Source organism: Lepeophtheirus salmonis, chromosome 12 (genome assembly GCF_016086655.4).
Source record: "Lepeophtheirus salmonis chromosome 12, UVic_Lsal_1.4, whole genome shotgun sequence".
NCBI classification, from domain to species: Eukaryota; Metazoa; Arthropoda; class Copepoda; order Siphonostomatoida; family Caligidae; genus Lepeophtheirus; species Lepeophtheirus salmonis.
In genome coordinates this window covers 7,335,814-7,357,167 of record NC_052142.2, presented here as the reverse complement: position 1 = coordinate 7,357,167, position 21,354 = coordinate 7,335,814, and the positions used below count along the sequence as shown (strand labels likewise).

Below are 21,354 nucleotides of genomic sequence, written 5' to 3'. Positions count from 1 at the left end.
ACCTTGAAATGCTCTTTCACATTCATCAGTCCATATTAATTTAAATTTTTTCTTTAAAACTGGATATAACTTCACTGTCCATTTTGACAAATCTTTGATCAATTGTTAATAGAATTGAGCCATGCCTAAAAATTTGTAAATCATCTTTCGATTTTGGAGGTGAAATTCTTGCAATAGCTCCAACTTTCGATTTATGAGGTGTAAACCACTCCGGTGACTTAGAATATCCAAGGAACTCAACAGAGTACCTGAAAAACTCACATTTTTCAAGATAATGTACAAAGCTGGAAGTTTTAAGGTGCAACATAACTGCATTTATAGACTGCCAATGTTCATCCCTCGTCCGAGAAACAATCAATATACCAGCAAGATACACGAAGACATTTGTAATTCCCCTCAAAACAAATCGATGAGTCGTTGGAATGTCTGGGCAGCGTTTTTAAGTCCAAACGGCATTCTCAAGTACTCATATAACCCAAATGGCGTAATGATAGATGGTTTACTTATGGAGTCTTCACTCATGGGAATTTGATTGTAAGCTCTGTGCAAGCCCATTTTACTAAAAAATTTCATCCCTTTTAGGTTGGGGACGAAATCCCTTAAATTTGGAAGAAGATATCGATCTTGATCCGTCATGTTATTTAATTGACAATAATCACCACACATTCGCCAGCCTTGTTTGGCTTTAGGTATGATATGAATCTCTGATGAAAAATTTGAAGAAGATGGAGGAATTATTCCCTTCTCTAGAAGTCTATCAATTTCGTTTTTAACAACATTGAGTTTAACACCATCCAGTTTGCGGGATTTTGCAAAGCAGCGAGGACCCTTAATTTCGATGTGATGTCCAACTCCATGAGCAGGATAAGATTCAGCGAATTTTTTATCATAGAAAACTTCAGGGTATTGAGATTGAACATATTGGGTTTCTGATAATTCTGAAATGACGCATGGATCATTAAAAAAAAAATCTTGTTCAATAGGTCAAAATTAATTTTGTAGAAATGAAGAAAATCACCCTCTAAAATAGAGTGGCCTCTAGATACAATAATAAATTTACATTGAAAAGTTCTTAAACTTTCTATTTGTACCCTGAGAGTTTTAGTACCGAGAACTTCTACTGGATTCCCTGCTTAACCAAGTATAGGTGGCATTTTAATACAAATGAAATCTTCACAATACGTCGGGGATATAACGGATACCTGGGCACCCGTATATACAATAAAATAAATTGAATTTATATTGTCTTTAAAAAATAAGAAAATTGAAGGATTATTTAATGCCTTAGTTCCGTGTAACTGAGGACAAATGAGTTTTTTTTTTAATCAATGAATTCAAATGACAATCGGGACCAGAGCACACATTTGAATTCAAACCAAATTTTGAATGATAATAATATACTTTTTTTAATTTTGCAGATGTTGAGGACTTCAAAAAAGCTCCGCTAGGTCTCTTCTTAATCAAAGGTGTGACAGTGGGATGGATCCTCGACAGTAGAAATAGAAGTGTTTGTGACTTAATTCGCAGCCGTACACATATCTGCTAAGTTCTTAATCGTAAGTGGTGATTGTACTCTCAAATATCCCTGTTGTTTCTTTGGAGCATTCATTATTCGTGCCTCTTTAATCAAACTTTAACGTAATTCCGAATCCAGAAGACGTTCAACCTCCTCTTTTACCCCCATACTCGAGAGCAGGAAGTATCAACCATAATGTCGACTACTCTTTCTATCCTTGCGGAAGATGATAGCCAATATCGGACTAATATGGATTTCTTCGCTCCCGTATAAGTGAGATTCTCCTCACTATTAGAAATAATATTTAAAACCTTGCCCGGCAATGCTGACGCCATAACACTATACTTGACTTTGGTATGACAAATCCCCCTCAACACAAAATTAAGTTCAATTCTCCGGAACCAGTTCTCAACATCCGAAGAACAGAACCTAGGAAGGTGGAGTTCCGAAACAGCAATGGTCAAATTTGCCTCTTCCGTTCTAATCGACCATGCTTGTTTTTGGGGAGGCACAGGTGGTGAAGAATCAGTTGGCGTCACCAATGTAAAGTATTTAAAAATTCAAATATATAGTGATTCTATTCTAGATAAATAATAATAATAACAAGAAGAAAAAGAAGAATTGATCAACTTGATTAAATCATACTTCAACATTTATAATTTAATTCTTTTGTTATGAAAGTTCATAATATTCGTATCATACAATAAATTATAGCTAACATTAAGACACTTTCTTGATAATATTATTTTGATTGAATAGTATCAAGTTACAGGCATATTTTGGTGAGGGAAAGCTTTGATGTGCAGTAAATTTTGCAGATAAGTTATAAGTGGTTTTAGCAGATGTAAAGGACTTTGCAATTATTTTCCATGTTTTCTAAATACTTTGAAATCTCCATTCCCTCCACAATCTTAATCTTAGTATTGACAATTACATCATTTAGTTTTTCTTTCCATACACTGTCTTTCAGAATGGTACTATTCAGAAACAATATTTTAATATGTCTCTTCTCATTGTTTGTTGCAAATTCTATAAGAATTGATTTATGATCAGAGACGAAGTTTGGAAGAATATCAATCTTCGATGGTTCGCTTGTCCCATTGCTCCTAAAGAGGCATATATCCAGCCTTGACGTCACGATCTATTTTCCTTTTTTTTGTTTTGTATGATCATTGTTATTTAAAAATATGCTTAGTTAATAATCCTCTTTTCAATATCATAGCCCTGAGTACTGTGGAGTCTTCATTCTGAAGGCGTAAGTTAGAATCAGCCACCAAAGATTGAGTCACAGCTCTCCACAAGTGGGGGAAGTAGTTTGGAGTAAAGCTCTGGTTTGTCTTGATTCGGACCATAAATACCAAAAAAATCAAATATACTATAATTGAATTTTATTTTGACATTGCATAGATTTCCACTTATATGGCTAAAGGTGTCACAGACTTCAATGCCTATTTTTGTTAAAGTTGCTACAACCTTCCTGCCTAGTTTGAGTTACATTCGATCCGATTATATATATTGGAAATACCGTACTAGTTTTCCATGATGGTTCTTGTGTCACAAAAAATTACAAGATCAGACCACTGCATATATTATTGATATTTAAAAACGTAATTCTTTCTTTTATCCGAGATTAAAGAATTCATATTAAGGAAAAAGGATTGTTAGAGTCATTAAAATATACTTAAAGGCTTATTTCTTTTACTCCTCCTCAGACTTGTAAATGAGTCCGTCGAATTCAATCAACTTGAACACACTGATCTACTCTGTTTCTGATTTAAAGAACCATCACCTTCTTTATAATACATTACATGAATTTTTATTTACATCTTTTGTAGAGGAACATCCACATTTCTTCTCTAATAAATATTCCCCCAAACAGCTTAAGAGTGATGTTACGATATTTTTTGTTGTGTTGTCTATTTCTTTAGAAGACGGTTATTGGTGTGTGATTTTTACCATTATATGGTATTCATAGTACTATGTATGTATTACAAACGAGCAGATGAATATAGACTCATTCTTATATATACTATCAAAGTAATAAGTCGTGTTTTATTTTATAATCTTTAAGAATTATTTAGCGCTACGTATTTGTAATTATAATTATCAACCAAGACGCAGTCGGCAATTAACCAATTAAGTCATTAAGTTAAATCTAATTAAGTCCATAATATCTTAAAACGACAAATAAGGAAGATCGATAAAATTCAGAGAATACATATTAAGCGAGGATAGTGAGAGGTTCCATACATTTGGAAAAGCTCCGTTAACAAGTAGATACACTAATACAAGTATATTGTGCGGAGTGTAAATCTTAGTGCATTTGACTTTTTAATTAATTAAAGACGACAACCAAAACCAAGAACAGCTATTCAGGAATGAAAGGTGTTCTCACTAGAGCTATTACAAGTCTTAAAACTCATATAAATCTGAACAAGGATAATTCACCTAATTCATTCAATATCCAAGAACTACAGGATATTATTAAACACTATTCTTATATATATAAATTTGTTGAGGATGGTGCTAATGCCTGAAGGGATTGTAGTGGAGAAGAAAACAAATAAGGAAACGATATAATTATTCAATCCGACCTCGAGGAACAATTTCAAAGGTATCATGAAGTTGTAGGAGAGGGAAGAGTGGTTCTGATTAAAACCATGGAACCTTTTCGTTCCGGTTCTTCTTAGTCTACTTCTTTATATACTCCATCCCTTGATGGGCCAAAGATTTGTAGACCAAACGATTCTTTCAAGCCCAAACCCTCGCAAAAAAAATGTTACTCAGTAGAGCAAATGAAGAATTGGTTGAGTGGATTCAGGTCATACTATTCTACTAGTAATATGTACATTATTCCAATTCAAGATCAGCATGCCTACTTCCGTAGTTGTTTGTCTATTGATTTGGAAAAAGCAATTGCCTCAAAAATTTTGTCAGATACGCCAATATTTGGCTATGATAAAAATAGTTGTGAGCAATAAATATTTGAAGAATTTCTTGAAATATATCCATTGTTTACAAAAAGGTTAAAATACTTCAGAGGAACTCAAAGAGAAGATAAAAATATGTCTGATTTCGAAAGAAGATTATATATTTTAGAAGTTCAAGGAACGTAAAGAATATGTCAATCGAACAGTTGGATATTTTTCGCTACATTGTTGCCACGAATAACGATGAATTGAGACAAGAATATCTCAAGGCAGGGAGAGATTTAACAAGAGAGACATTGAAGAAAATTACTCAATCCTACGAAGCAAGGGGGAGTAATAAAAGGGAAGTGGAATCACGAGGTATTCAAGACTATTAATGCTGTTTAAAGAAGAAGAAAATTTGAAAATAAGTCAGTGACACCAAAAAGTAACCTTAATAGATTTGGGGATTCAAAAGGAGATCGACGATATACCAACAGCCGAAACAATACAAGTAGCACTACTATTTCAAAAGGTTGTATTCGTTGTGGAGTGTTAGACCGCATGATTGAGGATTGCTATTATAGTTTTAATGTTATTTGTTGGAATTGCAACAAAAAAGGGCATATTATGAAAGTGTGTTGTATATTTCCCAGGGGTAAGAATATTAGTTCAACTTTTATTGGGAATGTGTTGAATGCACACGACGAAGATACTCCAAAAGCCAATGTTATTGTGAATCATAGTCACAACAAACAACATCAATTAAAAGCTTTACCTGATACTGGATCATGAATCACCATTATTTCTAAGAATATTGTCAATAAATATAGTATTCAATGGAATGAATATTATCATCCCAATATCCGCAACGCAAGGGGAAATTTAATGAAATTTGTCAGGCATTGTGAATTAGCTATAATATTTAATGGTAACATCAGTAAAGCAACGTCCCTTATAAGTCCGGAGAGAAAAAATGAGTGCTACTCAGTTGGAAAACTTGTCAAAGTCTTGCAATAATTTCGAAGGATTTTCAGGTGTTAAAAAATTTATTCGATGTTATGTCACGCTTTCCTGTTTCTAAGCCAGATCGGCCTGAAAAGAAAATTAACAACGTTTATTTGATACCGTCTGATCCTAAACTAAAAGAACTTGAGACATTTGCAAGTGAAGATTTAAATTATCAAGAAATGATAATAGCGTTTTTGGAAGGCAAACAAATTAAGGAGTATCGAAGACACATCCAATACGTTCTTACAAGGCAATTTGTATGAATATTTCACTGGAAAACAAACTACTAATCACGAATGGAAAAATTATTATACCAAGTAGTGGCATTAGTTATATTTTGAAGAAATTATATATATCTCATCCTGGTATTGTTCGAGCCCGAAAGTTAGCCCGAGATCGATACTTTTGGCTTGGTATGAACAATTCAATTAAATCAAGTCTTGAGTCGGGTTCTAAATGTATAGAAATTCAACCAAGTCAAGCAAAACCGACAGAACATAATAAAACGATAGCAAGTCAACCTATGGAACAAGTATCCCTCGACTTATTCCACCAAGATAAGAAGGGCTTTTTATTGTTGGTCGATAGATTTACTGGATTTTCTTGGGTTGAATATTGAAAAGACTACGACAACAGAAGTAACTAATATTCAACTAGATTGGTTTTATGACTTTGGGTTCCCAAAATATGTAATAAGTGATGGTGGCCCTCATTTTAAAAGTGAAAAATATAAAGAATTCTCTAATTTTAATAGTATTATTAACGAATTTAATCACCTTACTACGCTCAGTCAAATGGACATGCCGAATCATCAGTTAAAAATATGAAACATTTAATGGAAAAAGTAAATTATAATTATGCCAAATTTAAAAAAACCCTAGCCAAATTTCACACCAAGGGGAGACTGTGATTCTCCAGGCGAGACTATGTTTAGAAGAAAACTAAGAGAAGAATTGCCAATGTACGAGAATTATCAATTTAAACAGCAAATTACTTTCCAAAAGGGGGAGAGAGTATGTTTGCAAGATGAGAAATCAAAGAGAGGGAAACGAAAGGCCGTCATTATATCGAAGCATAGGCATGGAAATGCCTATGAGGCCAAAATGGAAGAAGGGTCCAGAAAGTGAGGAAATGCGATTCATATAAAGCGAGATTATACAAAAATGCAATTAATTTTGCATATACCTTAATCTCCGACCAAGCTGAGAAGAAGTGCTCGTTTTAATGTATTTAAATAATTATTGGTGTTTAACTCTCTTTAAAATGGGAAATGGTGTGTAATTGCTCTTACTATTATGTATCCATAGTACCTTGTATGTATTACAAACGAATAAATGATTATAGACTACTTCTTATATATACTATCAAAGTAACAAGTCGTGTTTTATTTTATAATCTTTAAGGATTATTTAGTGCTACGTATTTGTAATTATAATTATCAACCAGTTATGTACTTGTATTGATGTCGGTTTCATTATTTGTACCATTATCATCAAAAATAGGTTTTAGGAGACAGTTCTGATTCGATGGCTCTTCTGATACGAATGTTGTGCTCTCTTTATCAATAGATTCAGGGAGATGTTGTTGTTACTTAGTTAAGTAAAATTGTCATCCGATGTTCTATTGACAATTATTTCGATGACCTATACACGCTCTGCTTGAGTGGGCATAATATTAGACTATGCATTATTGTGAGTTTCATATTCTTAAACATAAGGGTTCCCTACACTGGTTCTCCCATTGAAAACTAGTATCTCTTTTGATTTTAGTATTTAGGATATTTTTTAGGTAAATAATTGAACTCGTATTGCATTACAAGTTAATTCGTTATCACCCTGGCTAAAACTCTGATGACATTGCCTTTTGACACCATCAAATTTTAGAGTGACGAGGCATTCCCCAGCTGGTATGATTTGAGTGATAGCGTTACTATAGAATGGTAAGTGAGCAGCTTTATTTATAGGTGGCCACTTAAAGGGCAATGGTCCATAACTTTCCCGAACTGCGATGGTCATGTAGCTATCATATATTCATCTTTAACTCTCCTTATTCTTTTTAGAGCTTCTATTTTTAAACTTTTGATTATCGTATCATTTAGTCTCTCAACCTTTAATTCTCATTTTGATCATAATGTCGCAACCACTCACTGATAGATTTAGTGTCTTGTATACCTACTTCAGATCCGGAGCCCTATTTCCCACATCTACTTGATCAAGAGTGTAAAAACATGCCTGACCAAAAGGGGTGTTTAGGATTTACACCTTATACTTCTTCTTCTTTGAACCCAAAAAAAGAACCAGCATTTACGATATCCTCAAAATCAAGGTAGTCCTGTCTAAATGACCTATGATTATCATCTGTTAATAAAGGACAAAAGTGTCTGATTTAATATCAAAGGCTAAATTGATATTCTCCAATGCATCTTCCATAATTTTTTTTGCGTTTTGCTGCAAAACTTTAATAACTCAGCTTCTTCGGAATTGGATCTAACGAATTAATCCCATCAGGTCTACATATCATAATAAGATAGAAAACGAAGAAGGTTTATATAAATATATTCAGTTAATTTTTTAGATGTTGATTGATAAGGAAAAAGAAGAAGCGTATTCGGCGGGTAACGTTGACACTTTTTCAAAGAAAAGGAAGAAACAGAAGAATATATTCAATAAAGAGTCTCAAGAAATCCACTAGGAAAATGGAAAATTCTAGATTCAGCTAAATACCAGATCACGCAAAAAGACACTAAAATAAACACAGAAAATTAACAATATCACAGATATAAATTTTCACGTAAGAAACAATCTCTAAAACAAACTTATCGAATTATTTATGTACTATCGAAGATACGCGCACCTCCTCAATTTAATACATATACTTTGACGACAAGCTATTGTCCGAGAAAGCGTCATAGACAGATATATTATTTTTCTCCGCTGCTTCCCACTCCGAAACTGCTGCATCTTCCGTTGCTTGAAGAAGTGCTTCTTTTTATAATTTTGGTGGATGATGTCAACTGTGAAATTCGAGTCATAGACTATAGAAATTATCCACACAATTCTACCCAATATAGTCAATGATTTAGATAGACCACTAATATGATTGGATAAATTTTACTAAACAAAATTCACTTAAGGCCTCCATTTGAGGAGATATATTCATTCCATTCAGCATCTTGACTTTTTCTGACATCAATGAATATGTTTTGATATATTTTGGTACAACTTTTTCTAACAAAACTGGGTCATTTCCTAATTACTTCTACGGTCGTTTGAGAGCAGGGATATGTCAATGATGGGGAAAAAAATTAGCCAGGACTTTTCTTCATAAAAAATTGATCTCCCCAATTTTGGATTTAATGCCGCTTTATATAAAACTAAAGGAACTACTAGTGTATTGTTTTTGGAGTTTCCAATGTCTCCTATTATGCATTTTTATCCAAATGGGTCATTTGAATTTGGAACAATTTTTGTTGGAAACTTATTATTTGTCAATTCTGAGCCGAGTATTAAAGCTCCAGTGTTAAAGACCAGTTCTGATCTCAAAAATATCGAAACCCTTTAATATAATATCAATCTTCTTTTTTGTTTGATTATCTGAGTTTGCCTCAATTATTAAAATGATATCATAAGTATAAAAATTGATGACATACTTCTAAACAGAAGCATGTCCTTACATTGTAATGTCTGGAATGATCCATAGAAGTACATTTGGCCGTCTAGTAGCTCTAATCCACAACTTTCGCTGAAATTTTCCTTTCAGAAAGAAAAACATTCTTCGAGGTGAAGAACATGAAGTTACTTCGAAGGTTACATAATCTTTCACGTAATTAAATACACCATCATTCTAATAACATAAATTGAATTGATGTTTTAATTGATATTAAAAGAGACGTGATAACGATGAAGTGGGAAAGAGATGAAAATAGTACATTTACGGAATTTTATACAAATGAAAATAAAATAGTCATTTTTGATAATATACATTACGCCTCTTTCCCTTTTAGTCTCTTTAGTACAAGCAATATTATGGCGTTACCTAGCAATCACAAAAATACCCTATTTATTTTGTTGTCAGCTGTCGATTGCCTCATCTCGCTTGATAGGTCATGGATATTTCATAATGTATTCTTTTTGAAAAATAAACAAAGTAATAAGTTATTCTTTCCTGCTCCGTTTCCAAAATGACAGGAATACAATTTCTTGTCGATCCCACGTCCTTCATATAATATATATATTGTCATTTATTTAATTATATGAAGAAATTTTGGCTATCATACACAAATACAAATGTATAACTACTCTTTTAATAAAATATAATAATATAGTATCGAGTATACTTTAATGATATGTAATTCATTTTAAAAATGGTGAAAAAATGACAGTGATAGTCTGGGAGTACATCGCAGTTGGTACAATTTACCTATTTGCCTAGATACCAGATAATTTTGGGCCTTTTTCTGTTTCTCTATTCTAAATGGGAAACACCAAATATAACTTTAAAAAAGAGTAAATATCCATTATATACAATATTCATTGCTGTATTTGAGTCCAATTTGAGTCCCAGTTCTAATACACCAGGTCCCGAGTTTTCGTTCTCCTCAGTGATGGGAATACAATTAATCTCTAAATCTGCCTGTAGTCTTCTCTAAGGCAAGAAAAATTACATTTCCAACAAGATCTTTCATAATCTTTGACATCGCTACTTAAAACTTTAGAATTCCATTATCTTTGTGATGGCGTAGTGAGAATAAAAAGAATAATGATGACAGCTTTGATAAATAAACTTATAAGATATAATCCAGCTTTATAAAAAAAGTAATATGCTACAACCTACTTATGTTTTTTTTGAAATTTGTCAACTTCTAATCAATATTATGCATTACTGTAGTTCGTTTTTCTTTTGTAAATCTTCTTAAATCATAAAATAAGTTTAAGATATAAGCACGTCCGTAAATTGACCAAATTTCCAGAGAAAAGTAACCTAACTTAGAGATCTCAAACTGAGAACTATGACGAAAAAGCCAACCTGATTTTTGGCATACTGATATCCCTGCATTTGTAAAACATATTGGCAAAACAAAGTAAGGAGCTATCAAATAACTTTATTTTAAATAACATTTAATCATAAATACATTTACAAGTGCAAAAACATCAGCCTGAAAGGTATTAAAGGGAGTCTTAGCTTCAAATGGCGTCCAAGTAGTTTGTCTAACATAAGTTTCTTCGGATAAAGTCTTATGTTAGTTATTATTGATATATTCAAAAAAGTATAAGTATAAGTCGTTTTAAATAATGAACATATTAATTCACTTTTCTTTGTTAGCTGTACAAATTACTTGCATGCCAAAAATGATCATTTCATGGAATTTGAAGTATGAAAGGAACTAGACAATTTTAATTTCTATTCATAATTAGTATATTTATTTCTCTATAAAAAACATTATATTTTGTATATATTTGTATAATTTTGTATATTTTATATAATTTACACTTGTCCCCAAGAATTTTATGAGCCATTTGCCATATTAAATATTCATAACTTCAATGTTGTATTATATTTCATTATTAATTTGTTTGATTTTCTTTGTATAACAGTTTTGTGAGGATTCGCCTTTAACAGTTTTGCCTTGTAGGTATTTTTCATGTACATATTTGCCTTGTGATTATCATAAGTTTTTCAAAACTCATTGTATGACTTATCATTCTTAAATTAGGGATTTCTATAGTTATTTGTTAATAGGTCTATAATACAGAAATTTGGAAGTTGTTCCATGATTTTTACGAAGAAAATCAGGTATTCCTGAATTTTACAACTTCAACTAATTTTTATATTAACTCCTCTAGTGTTATTTTACATATAGAAGATTCTAATCACGTCATATATTTTTTTAAATTAATCTTTTCAAGAGGATTCTCCAAACCACCACACACCTAGTGTTGCGAGAGGGGAAAGATGACGTGTGGTGTTATTGATATTAGTTTATATTGAGACGAGATGACAGAGCCTTCGTCGAGTAATTGTGAAAAAATTAATTGGTGCTTATAAGTATAAATAATATAGTAAAATTTCATTCTTATGTTTATAGCATTATATCATCTTCAATATAAGAGGGTTTTTATCCATGATAATATTAACTGGTGAGGGGTTTCAAAATGAGTATCAGGATTGATTGTAACTTCCCAGGATGCCATAGCCCTCTTCAAAACACATATTTTGTCTAACCCACACGCTATATCAACTGAAGACGAGCAAGGCTCATCCAGTGGAAGAACTGCTCACAGTCTCAGCCCTGTGAGAGATCCAAGATCTATTTTGAGGCAACTGAAGGGGGATGGAGAAGCTTAATATAGGACGATGGTAATGGCTCAAGTGGGTTGAAAAAATCGAATACTCAGACAAGACCCACCTATATTTACAATGCTGCAAAATAGAGCTCAAGAGATCAAGTCATTGGTTGTCATTCCAGAAATTCAATGTGTTAAATAGACATAAACAAAGCTATTTATAATGAGGCAGTCCCACGGAGAGTCTGTGAGGGCATTCTACTCGTATGTTAAGAGCAAGGCCGACACATACACCCTAACGACAAGTTGCGAATGGGAAAAGGGGGGTCTTTGCCAAATCTATTGTAAGGATTATAAGCATGGCTGGAATCGCCGACAGGTACATTTTTCAAGAGATTGTGGTCATACCAGACATAGACAAAAAAGACGTCAACGAGCTATTCCAAATTATTTAAGCCAGGTGAAGTGCAAAGAACGCTCCTCAAGCAGTCCAAAAACGGTCAAAGGAGATCTCAAAAAGCAAATCAAGACAGACTCATGTCCCAATTGTGGAAAGTCGTTCAAGCCCTTTACAGAAAGAGCAAGAGGGTAGAAAAAAAAAACTCCATTATGAGTGCCTTGAATGTTGGAGGTTGAAACGGTCCAAATGATTGAAACTTCGAGTGACTTCTATATCTCAGGAGGACAAACCAACGCACGAATGTCCAATATTCGAAGTGACATCGATGGATGACATCTTACAAGTCAGATTTTCCGCCAGGAAAAGTCATTTTTCTTACTAAAACAGATCATTGAAAGAGTTTTAGCTGGAAGGCCCCCCATTCAATCGAGAATATACACAAAAAAGAGTTATTACAAGCTATTGATACTAAGTTCCCCGGAATGAAATCGACAACCATCTAAGCAGGGGCAGACCAGGCTCAGTCCTGTTCATGAGCGCCGCAGGGAATTATTACAAATTGGACTACCATTGAAAGATTTTTTTTTGTTAAGGTCTTTATTTTACAATATATGACATAAAAAAAAACATCAAATCAATTTTAAAATTACATTTGGTAAAAATATAAATAAACATTATGGTTTAAAACGAGTTCCCAAAGACAAAGATCTCTTTAGTTACAAAAGTACACTAAAAATCTATACAATTAATAAAAATTAAAAAAAGACTAACAAAAAACCCCAACAACAAAGAAAGACATAAAATAACCAAAAACAATCACAAACCCAAAACTAAGTACGTAGGATTTGCCTATTTTATGTCTAGTGAATATCTTGATAATGCGATTTAAAATTTTGATGTATTTGATTGAGTTTTTCGGAAATATACTGTATAATATATTGCGCTAAATTGAATGTCAATGTATCGTCCCTAGGTACTTTCAATGCAAAAACCATGAATATTGACGCTGACGCAATAAGTATGCCTCTTAACTCCATGCCATCCGTTGGTTCCTTCAAGGTCAACTTTTTCGCATTATAAGACTTACATTTGATTCCAGTGCGTGACACAATAAAAGCAGGAAACGGTGAGTCTATAAGGATAGATGGTGCTATTCTACTCAGAATGTAGCCCCTCAAAGGCAAAAGACGGGACGTCATGTGCGTCACCGTGGTATATGTTAGCCCTGATACAAATTTCCTTTTACATCTGGAGGGACTCCCTCATACAACTTGGGGTTATTGGCCAAACATTTCCTAACCCCATCATTACAAACTTGAAATTAAGACAAAGAGATACAATGCCGAGTGTGATTGACCCAGAGGTCCAAACCTCTCTCTAAACAGGAAAATGGCCCGGAACTGGAGAACATTCGATGACGTAGTTGAAGCCACAAACTCTCACAACATATTGTTGGACCTCAAGACCAACTCATAGACAACAATCATACTATCAAAAGCGAACCCCCGACCATCCTCTGGAGTATTACCGGCACAAATAGTATTTGGTTTTTCACTCAGTGGCACAATTCCAAGAATTGATAAAAAATGTCTACAAAATTTCAACAAGCACATTCATCCGAGAGGAAGAGAAGCTTGGAGGTTGAAAAAAAATATCTCAGCAGCCGGGCTATAGTAACGACAAAGGCAATGGTACATGGCTCGAGTGAACTCCCACCTTAGAAACTAGTGTATTAGTGCAAAACTGGTCAGGAAATCAGCCCACAAAGTGAGACCGATCGGCAATTGTGATGGAAGTTAGGCTACATCACTAGTAGACAGTCAAAACTAAATGTAAAGGCAGGTTAACTCTGAAACATAGGAAGTTTTTGAGGTGGTTTACTGAGATCCTGAGGGAGGGCCTCGAAAACGTCGCCTCAATATAGTACCCACCACTTGTTATTACAAAAATCAAAGATCCAAGTCGAGAGAAGGAAAATATCAATGCTGAAGATGTTCAGATAGAAGGTACCAACGTTTCAGAAGATATTTTTCCCTCGTATAAATTATGCACGGGACAAATTCAATCCCTCTGGCAAAATATTCATCGAAAGACAGGAGGGTTCTCGAATAAGAGAATGAGAAAGTTATTTATTCAACATAAACACAACTTTTTTATCTCTTCAAAAAGTTCAAGTTAAAGTTCACAACATCCAATTAGAGTTAGAGAAAGTATTCCTCCTTTGTTGCTAGATTAATATGGGATTTTTTTATATTTATTTTGCCCCAAAATCTCCGTTTCCACTTATTAGCTAATGTTGAAGTCTAGTTCCCTCACATATCCGATCATATAATCCTATGCATAGTCTTTCCTCCATAAAAAAAGAAGTTTTTATTTTATTGTTTTCCTATTTAGGCAGGGGTTTTTGCAGGTGGATTTTCCCTAGAAAAATATTATTAAAGCTATTGTGTAATCTAATTAGAATACAAAATTTATTTATTCATTTCATATTAGAAAAGAAAAATTAACAATTTTCACTCAAAAATGGCAAAATGGGCACCTTTTTAATCAATCATTCAGAAATTTTAAGTAGTTTTTCATTATTTGTCAGCCTCAAAATGCAAATATGTCGAGTTCAGAACAAAATACAGAATCAATAAAAAATATTTATAATCTTAAAAATACTTTTACATAAGTTTTATTAATCCTACTTTTGAGATACAAGGATCAAAACAATGAAAAAATATATTCACGATCAGTAGAAAATAAATAGTTCAAATATAATTAATATTTTATTAGAATTTGAATGAAGAGCAGTATTATATTAGAATATTAGTTATTATTATTTATTACAAGGTATGACTTCATGAAATTGACATTTAAATCTTAAACAGTATTATTATAATGTTGTGTGTTTGCTAGTACATCCTTATGTAAATGGGATCACTTAAAATATTCAAAATTGAACAAAAATTATTGTAGATACATTTTAAATAGGGTTTTTTTTTTTTAATTAAACATCCAATATTTTTCTCTAATATAAGCTATGATATTACTTGTCAGTAATGAGGGGATGTTTGTAAAGAAAAAACTAAGTATAGCAATTAGAAAAGGAAAAAAAAAAATTGGCTCTTTCTTCTCTTTTGTTCAATATTTAATTCGTGGTGTGTTAACATCTCCCCTGAAAGGGTAAATTGACTTAAACATGCACAATAAAATAAACATATATGAATTTAAATATAATAATAAAATTGTCCTGTACTAATGTTTTTTTTTAAATATAGAAAGTTCTCCTCTTTATAGCAATAATTCAGTGTCACCCTCCGAAATCATAAAACATGCCGATAATATTGACGAGGCCCTCAATAAAGGTGTATCATATGTCTTGCTCCCGCCTTCTCATTACGCTCTTAGAAAAAATCCATGTCTTATTTATGACTGTGAATGATCAATAAATTATAAGACTTTAAAGAAGGTTGTTGTTTTTATAATTTTTCAGCTTAAAATAAGAAATATATGCGGGATATATGGATATGATCATTGTTGAGCTAAAGAATTCAATAAATATTGGAGCCGTATTAGCTCATATAAAAAATGATTTTTTATAAGAAGAGCTGAAGGAAACTTCAAGAGATTAAAAGGAAATGTGAGAGGTGTTAAAGCCCAGCGAAGCAACAAAGATAGAAATTCTATAATTTTTGAAAAGAGTATTTTTGTACTCACCGCATGAACATAACAGTATTTCATTTTCTCTCTCCAAAAAATAAACTCTTATTATTATTTTTTAATTCTTTAGGAGATAATTTGTAATATGAATTGATATAAGTATTATTGTATTGAGTTATTACGTTTGAGTGTGCTCATGAAAAACAAAGTGTAACACTGATGATTTCTTGCGGAATTATTTTTTATATTAACAAAGAAAATTTTTGTTTTAGCCGACACTTAATTACTCTAGACAATGCCAGGTACTACCCCTAGTAACCTATAAGTATAGAAAGTGGCATTTCAGAAAACTCATTAACTGACTGGAAAATTATGGTTGTAGGGTATAATTACCATTTATGAGTACAAATGCAAAAACATTTTTATCCCTTTGACGCATATGTATAACAATTAAAAATTAGTTTTTCTCATGAAATTGTTTTTGAGAATTTTAGATGTCAATTTTTTGAATATCTTTACCACTTTTATAGATTTAAGCAAATTTTTTGATACAAAAAATAAATATTCGCCATGACACTTAATTTATTCATTACAATTTTTATGCCCATTTCAAATATGAGATTATATTTCATATACAATCATCAAATTCTAAGAAAAATACAATTTAAAGGATAAAAAATTACAGTATTACAAGGATTTTGTATGGAAAGCAATAACGCCTCAGTTTTTCAATTATTTTTATCCCAAAAGTAATATCCCATTTGAAGTTTAAATATTTTAGGTTTCTTTTAAAATAAATTATTTGGTTCTAGAAAGTCTAGCTCAGGTAGAAAATTGGTTTGTTTTCATTTTTTGAAACAAAAAATTCCCAAGGGTTTTTATTTTTAATATTCTGAGATAATTATTTATACTGTCAAAAAAAGTAAAAAAATCAATCATATAACCAATAAATAAAATAAAATAATAATAATATATAAACAATTATGAATTTATATATTGTTATATAGGCCTGAAAGCTATTTTTTCTTCAAGAATAGCAATTACCCGATCAATTATCGCTAGAATTGAATGTGGAATCAAAATTTTTTTGAAAAAGTAAAATTTTTATGACTTGGTTAATCATTCTTCAGGATGTTTTAAATACTTCATAAAATATTATATCCTTTTGTTCATAATTTAATTGTATGTATAATAAAAGTATTCGTGTTATATTTTACAAAATTATAAATCATTGTTACAATAGAGAATTATTATTAATAAATTAGTTAAATTTATGTTTGATATTTTTATTTAAAACTAGGTTAAATCTCACAGGTTTCAAAGGTACATGAAATTTACATGTGTTAAAGTTGCTCCATAATATAAAATTAGTATGATTTAATCACGAGACCACAAAAAAAATATTAACAATATGAAAGAAAATATTCTTATTTATTTCAAATTAAAATGATTATAACAAGGTCCTACTCCATACAATAATATACGATTATACACCAGTGGGTTTTACCTTAAAGTTAGAGAATTAAATTAAAATATAGCATTAAATTAATGTTAAAATTTTCAAAATTTAATGCTTTGGTGCGGCCAAAAAAAGATTTATCTTATTAACCTTGAGTAACTTCTTAACACTTATTATTACATGTAATATTCATGCATATATGTATACTGTTTTGTTTTATATCTCTATTGAACAGACATAACAAAGAAATGTTTAGCAAAAACAAAATTTGTATATACTTAATATTATTATGAAATAATAACTTTTTGTATTTTCTTATTCAAAAAAATTAAGTTCGGAAATATTGATAATCGACTTACACTTACTTTTATAACGATCTGATATTTTAATCACATACAAATTATATTAATATGTAAAAATAACATCTTACTTTTAGGTATTTTTGCTTTCTTATTATCATACTTTTTTGTTTAAACGTTATCATGATTGAAAAATATAAAAATCATACCCTCTTTGATTTTGTGTCAGGATTTGTCTATACAAAAGTGACAATAGGATATAGGCTGAAAGAAATAATAGTAATTCACGATAAATAAGCTTATATAAAGATCCTTTCCATTTGAATAAAAGACGAGTGAAGCCACCAGCAGTTGAACTTGCAACGTCTCTTTGGTATGAAATGGTCATTATGTTATATATCTTTGCAAAACACTAAGAAAACAATATGATATGTAGGCAGTTTTTTTGATGACCACTAGGCTCTTTAATCATTTTAATCTTTTTATTTAATATTTTCTTGCACAAGTAATGTTGACAATTATACTACTGTTTAGTTTTATGCAGGTTGTTCGTTTTTGGAGAAAGCAAAAGTGAAAAGCAGATTTTAAAGTTTATGCCAAATATTTAACATTGACGTCAACTGTATCGATAATGCCCATGTTTAGACATCTTAAAATGAATAAAAACAAAAATCCTTTAGAACTTTATTTTCGTATTGGGAATGTTTGTTGTATCCGTTGTTTTTTTAAACATTCGTTAAAAGAAATTTAATCATTATTTACAATTAAACAGTAAGCATACTCTAATCAATAATATGTGATCCAAAATGCTGTAACTTTGCCAATATGCAAATTACACTCAAAGTATCTGACTTAATATTTTCTAGAGTAAATTTTTAATTGACGAAAGTAATTTAAGAAAAGGAAAATTAATTGTCTTTTATTTATATAAAAGGAAAAATAATATATATTTATTAAGACTACAAATTTTCGAAATAGACTAGAGTAATTGTAAAACATAATAGAGAATAAAGATAAACTAAGTAGCGAGTATAATAAATGATAAAAGCACTATAAAAAATTTTAATAATGAAATATTCTTCGCATAAATAGATTAATCCTCAATAAATGAAAACACCTTTTATCAATATGGAAGATATTTTACATCCATATTGGACTTTTAAAAAACTCTAAAGCCTGAATTAATAACAAAATTGAGTCTTATTATAATTAACCTTCTGTATTTGTATTATTACCAAATGCTAATTATTATGGGTGGATTTATTATTTAGATTTTATTATTAAGGACGTCCAATATTTGTTTTAAAATTATCAAAAAAAAAATTTAATTTCCCCAAGTTTGCTGAAAAATTATTAAAAAATTGAAAAAGTTATACATTTATTTTATTAATGGCGTTAATTTATTTCATGGAAAATTATACACAATCATTCTTCCATTGTCTTAAACGTGTGCTTCGGTAGAAGTGAAAGGATGGAGCTTTGCGTGTTTTTAGGTGTTTTATTGATTAATGAAAAGGTAGATATAAGTAGTTAGTTGAATAAATACAGTATAGTATATAAGTTTTATTTGTGTTATTAAATGGAGGAAGAAGGGAAAGAAGTTACAAGTTATCACGGCCTTGACGACCTTAAATATTGGTTATTTCATGCCGAGATTTGACGGGTACGGTGATATTAATGTCTTGATTTGACAGACAGAATTTGCCATGGATATCCTAATGATTGAAGATATGGCAGAAGTGCTTCCATTGTTCTTGGATGAAAAATATACTTAGTATATGATCAACTGGCTGAAAAGAAGAAGAGGTTAGAGTGCCAAGAACGTTCCAAATGGAGTGTTAGCGCTTCAATTCTAAAAATACAAATTAAAAGTTGAGGTTAAGATATTTTGAGCCTCTTTTATACACGGTTGCACCCAACCCCTAAACAGTGCAGGTGTTGTGGAAAGGATACCCTATACATCAAAAAAGAAAATAATTATAATCGACGGCACCCTTATCGAATGTGTGGGAGAACAGGATTTAAGAATTTGAATTGACAGAAAGTAATTGAATTCGTACAATGAAACTGTCAGTTGTCATTTGTGTTTCTCCTAGCCACATAATTTATCATCATTGTGCGAATCCATTATACTTTTTCGGAATAGCAAATAGGTATTAATATCGTAATAATAATAATTTTGGCCTTTTATGAATTTGTAGTGGGTACACTTTCTATTCTCTACGACGTCAAAATCTTCTTCTCTTGCCCAGCAGTCGGTACAATACATCAAATTGAAAATTCTAGCAAGCCGATTACATGATGGTCTAACCTTGTATTTCTATTAACCTTGATTGAACCTACATTCAGGATTGATAAATATACAATTGCCGAATCAGTTCTTATAATAATATATTTGGCTCCCCATTTCACTGCCATGTTTCCAGCTTTCACGACTGGAATTAATTCAGCGAAATTTATGTGAGTCCCATCATTCTTCCTTATTCAAGCTTTTTTTTCAATCTTCTCGCCATCTCTTACTATATCTAAACCATAGGCTATCTAGCTTACAATACATTACACTTCAATTGTTTTATTGATATCTACCTTTCATGTTATGATTGTCATCTAAAGTACCCCTTAGGAAAATACCATAGAATTTGTGATAATCATTTTGAGGAAAATGCTTATAAAAGGGATTTAAAGGTGATTGCTGGTACTACTTTTAAAAAGAAAATTGGAAGAAGATGCTACCCCTTCCTGAGGTCTCATACCTGGAGAAGGATTTGAGCAAGCTCCAAGGAAAAAGAAATGAATTAAGATTGGACCATTTTGAAGAAGATTCTCATGAAATATATTCGGAGACATTTGACAAATCATCCCAAATCAATGTCAAATCAACTCAAACACTTGTGTTAGAATAGGTTTATGCATCTAATCAAGCATGTGTATTCTGCATTATTCCAATTAGTAGGGCTTCCAATACCAGAAAATATCCACTCATTCTAAAATTCGAGTCACTAAGAAAACAGAATGCAGATTTATACGAAAAGGGGGAAATAGATTATTAAAATCGAAATCTAAATTTAAGGAAGCGATGAAAGGAGAACTGGAAGAGAGATAAACTAAATCTCAATGTAAACTCATTATGAGTGGGAAGAGGTTTGGAGGATGGAAATTGGAGGATATTGTTAAAGGACTGATACTGAAGTATTTTTCATTCAAAGCCCTACATTTCATTCAATCCAGTGGTCTACTTTCGGTTCCTAGTGTAACAACCCTCAAACGGTGGGTCCTAAATTTTAAAACAGCTCCTGGAATACAATCAAATATTATTAAAATTATCGCTCAACAAATAAAATCCAACGAAACTCCAAATGGAAACTTAGCTGTCTTGTGCATTGATGAGATAAAGCTCCCGACAAATATATAAAAAAAAAGGATATTGGATCTGCTTATGGAGAAAGTTTTTCTGAATAAAAGGATATTAAGAGAAATAAAAATGGTGAAGTGGTGTTGCAGAAGTCATCTGCTTTGAAGCCCTACCAAAAGGGCATAGGTATTTCTTCAAAATCTTTGATATCATTATATCAATACATAAATAATGAAATTGGCCTTACATATATATATTGACATCTTGTTTAAATCAAGATTGTCTTGAAAACTTTTTTTTCAAAAATAAGATATATTGGACGAACTCACACTCATCTTAATGCGGTAGAGGCCATGGATTGCTTTCAGATACTCGTAATAAGTGGCTCAGAAAAAATGGTTGTCGAAAATGCTCCTACCAGATCTGAAGAAAACCAATGTTTTGTTTCTATGTTTCAACAAATTAGAGGTTGGTGTGTC

At 31.5% G+C, this 21,354-nt stretch overlaps 1 protein-coding gene and 1 long non-coding RNA gene across 17 annotated transcripts in view; one reads left to right on the top strand and one right to left on the bottom strand.

Annotated features, from left to right (window-relative positions):
• Nucleotides 1-18,234, bottom strand: part of LOC121126656 (bestrophin-2a) — a 99,583-nt gene extending 81,349 nt beyond the window's left edge. For 8 of the 14 annotated variants that reach the window (XR_011782765.1, XR_011782767.1, XR_005867047.2 and 5 more), the window contains exon 1: nt 17,733-18,234. Coding sequence is in view for 7 of the 14 variants with exons in the window: in XM_040721959.2 (XP_040577893.1) it covers nt 17,733-17,911 (179 nt within the window). In the remaining 7 variants the exon portion in view is untranslated. Of the gene's footprint in view, nt 1-2; nt 14,530-15,822; nt 16,625-17,654 lie in introns of those variants that run through there. The other 6 variants (XM_040721960.2, XM_040721964.2, XM_071892191.1 and 3 more) reach the window with 6 other exon arrangements.
• LOC121127203 (uncharacterized) overlaps nt 18,211-21,354 on the top strand; it is a 29,451-nt gene continuing 26,307 nt past the window's right edge. For 2 of the 3 annotated variants that reach the window (XR_011782793.1, XR_011782792.1), the window contains exon 1: nt 19,050-21,343. This is a non-coding gene — a long non-coding RNA (uncharacterized lncRNA). The other variant, XR_005867638.2, reaches the window with a different exon arrangement.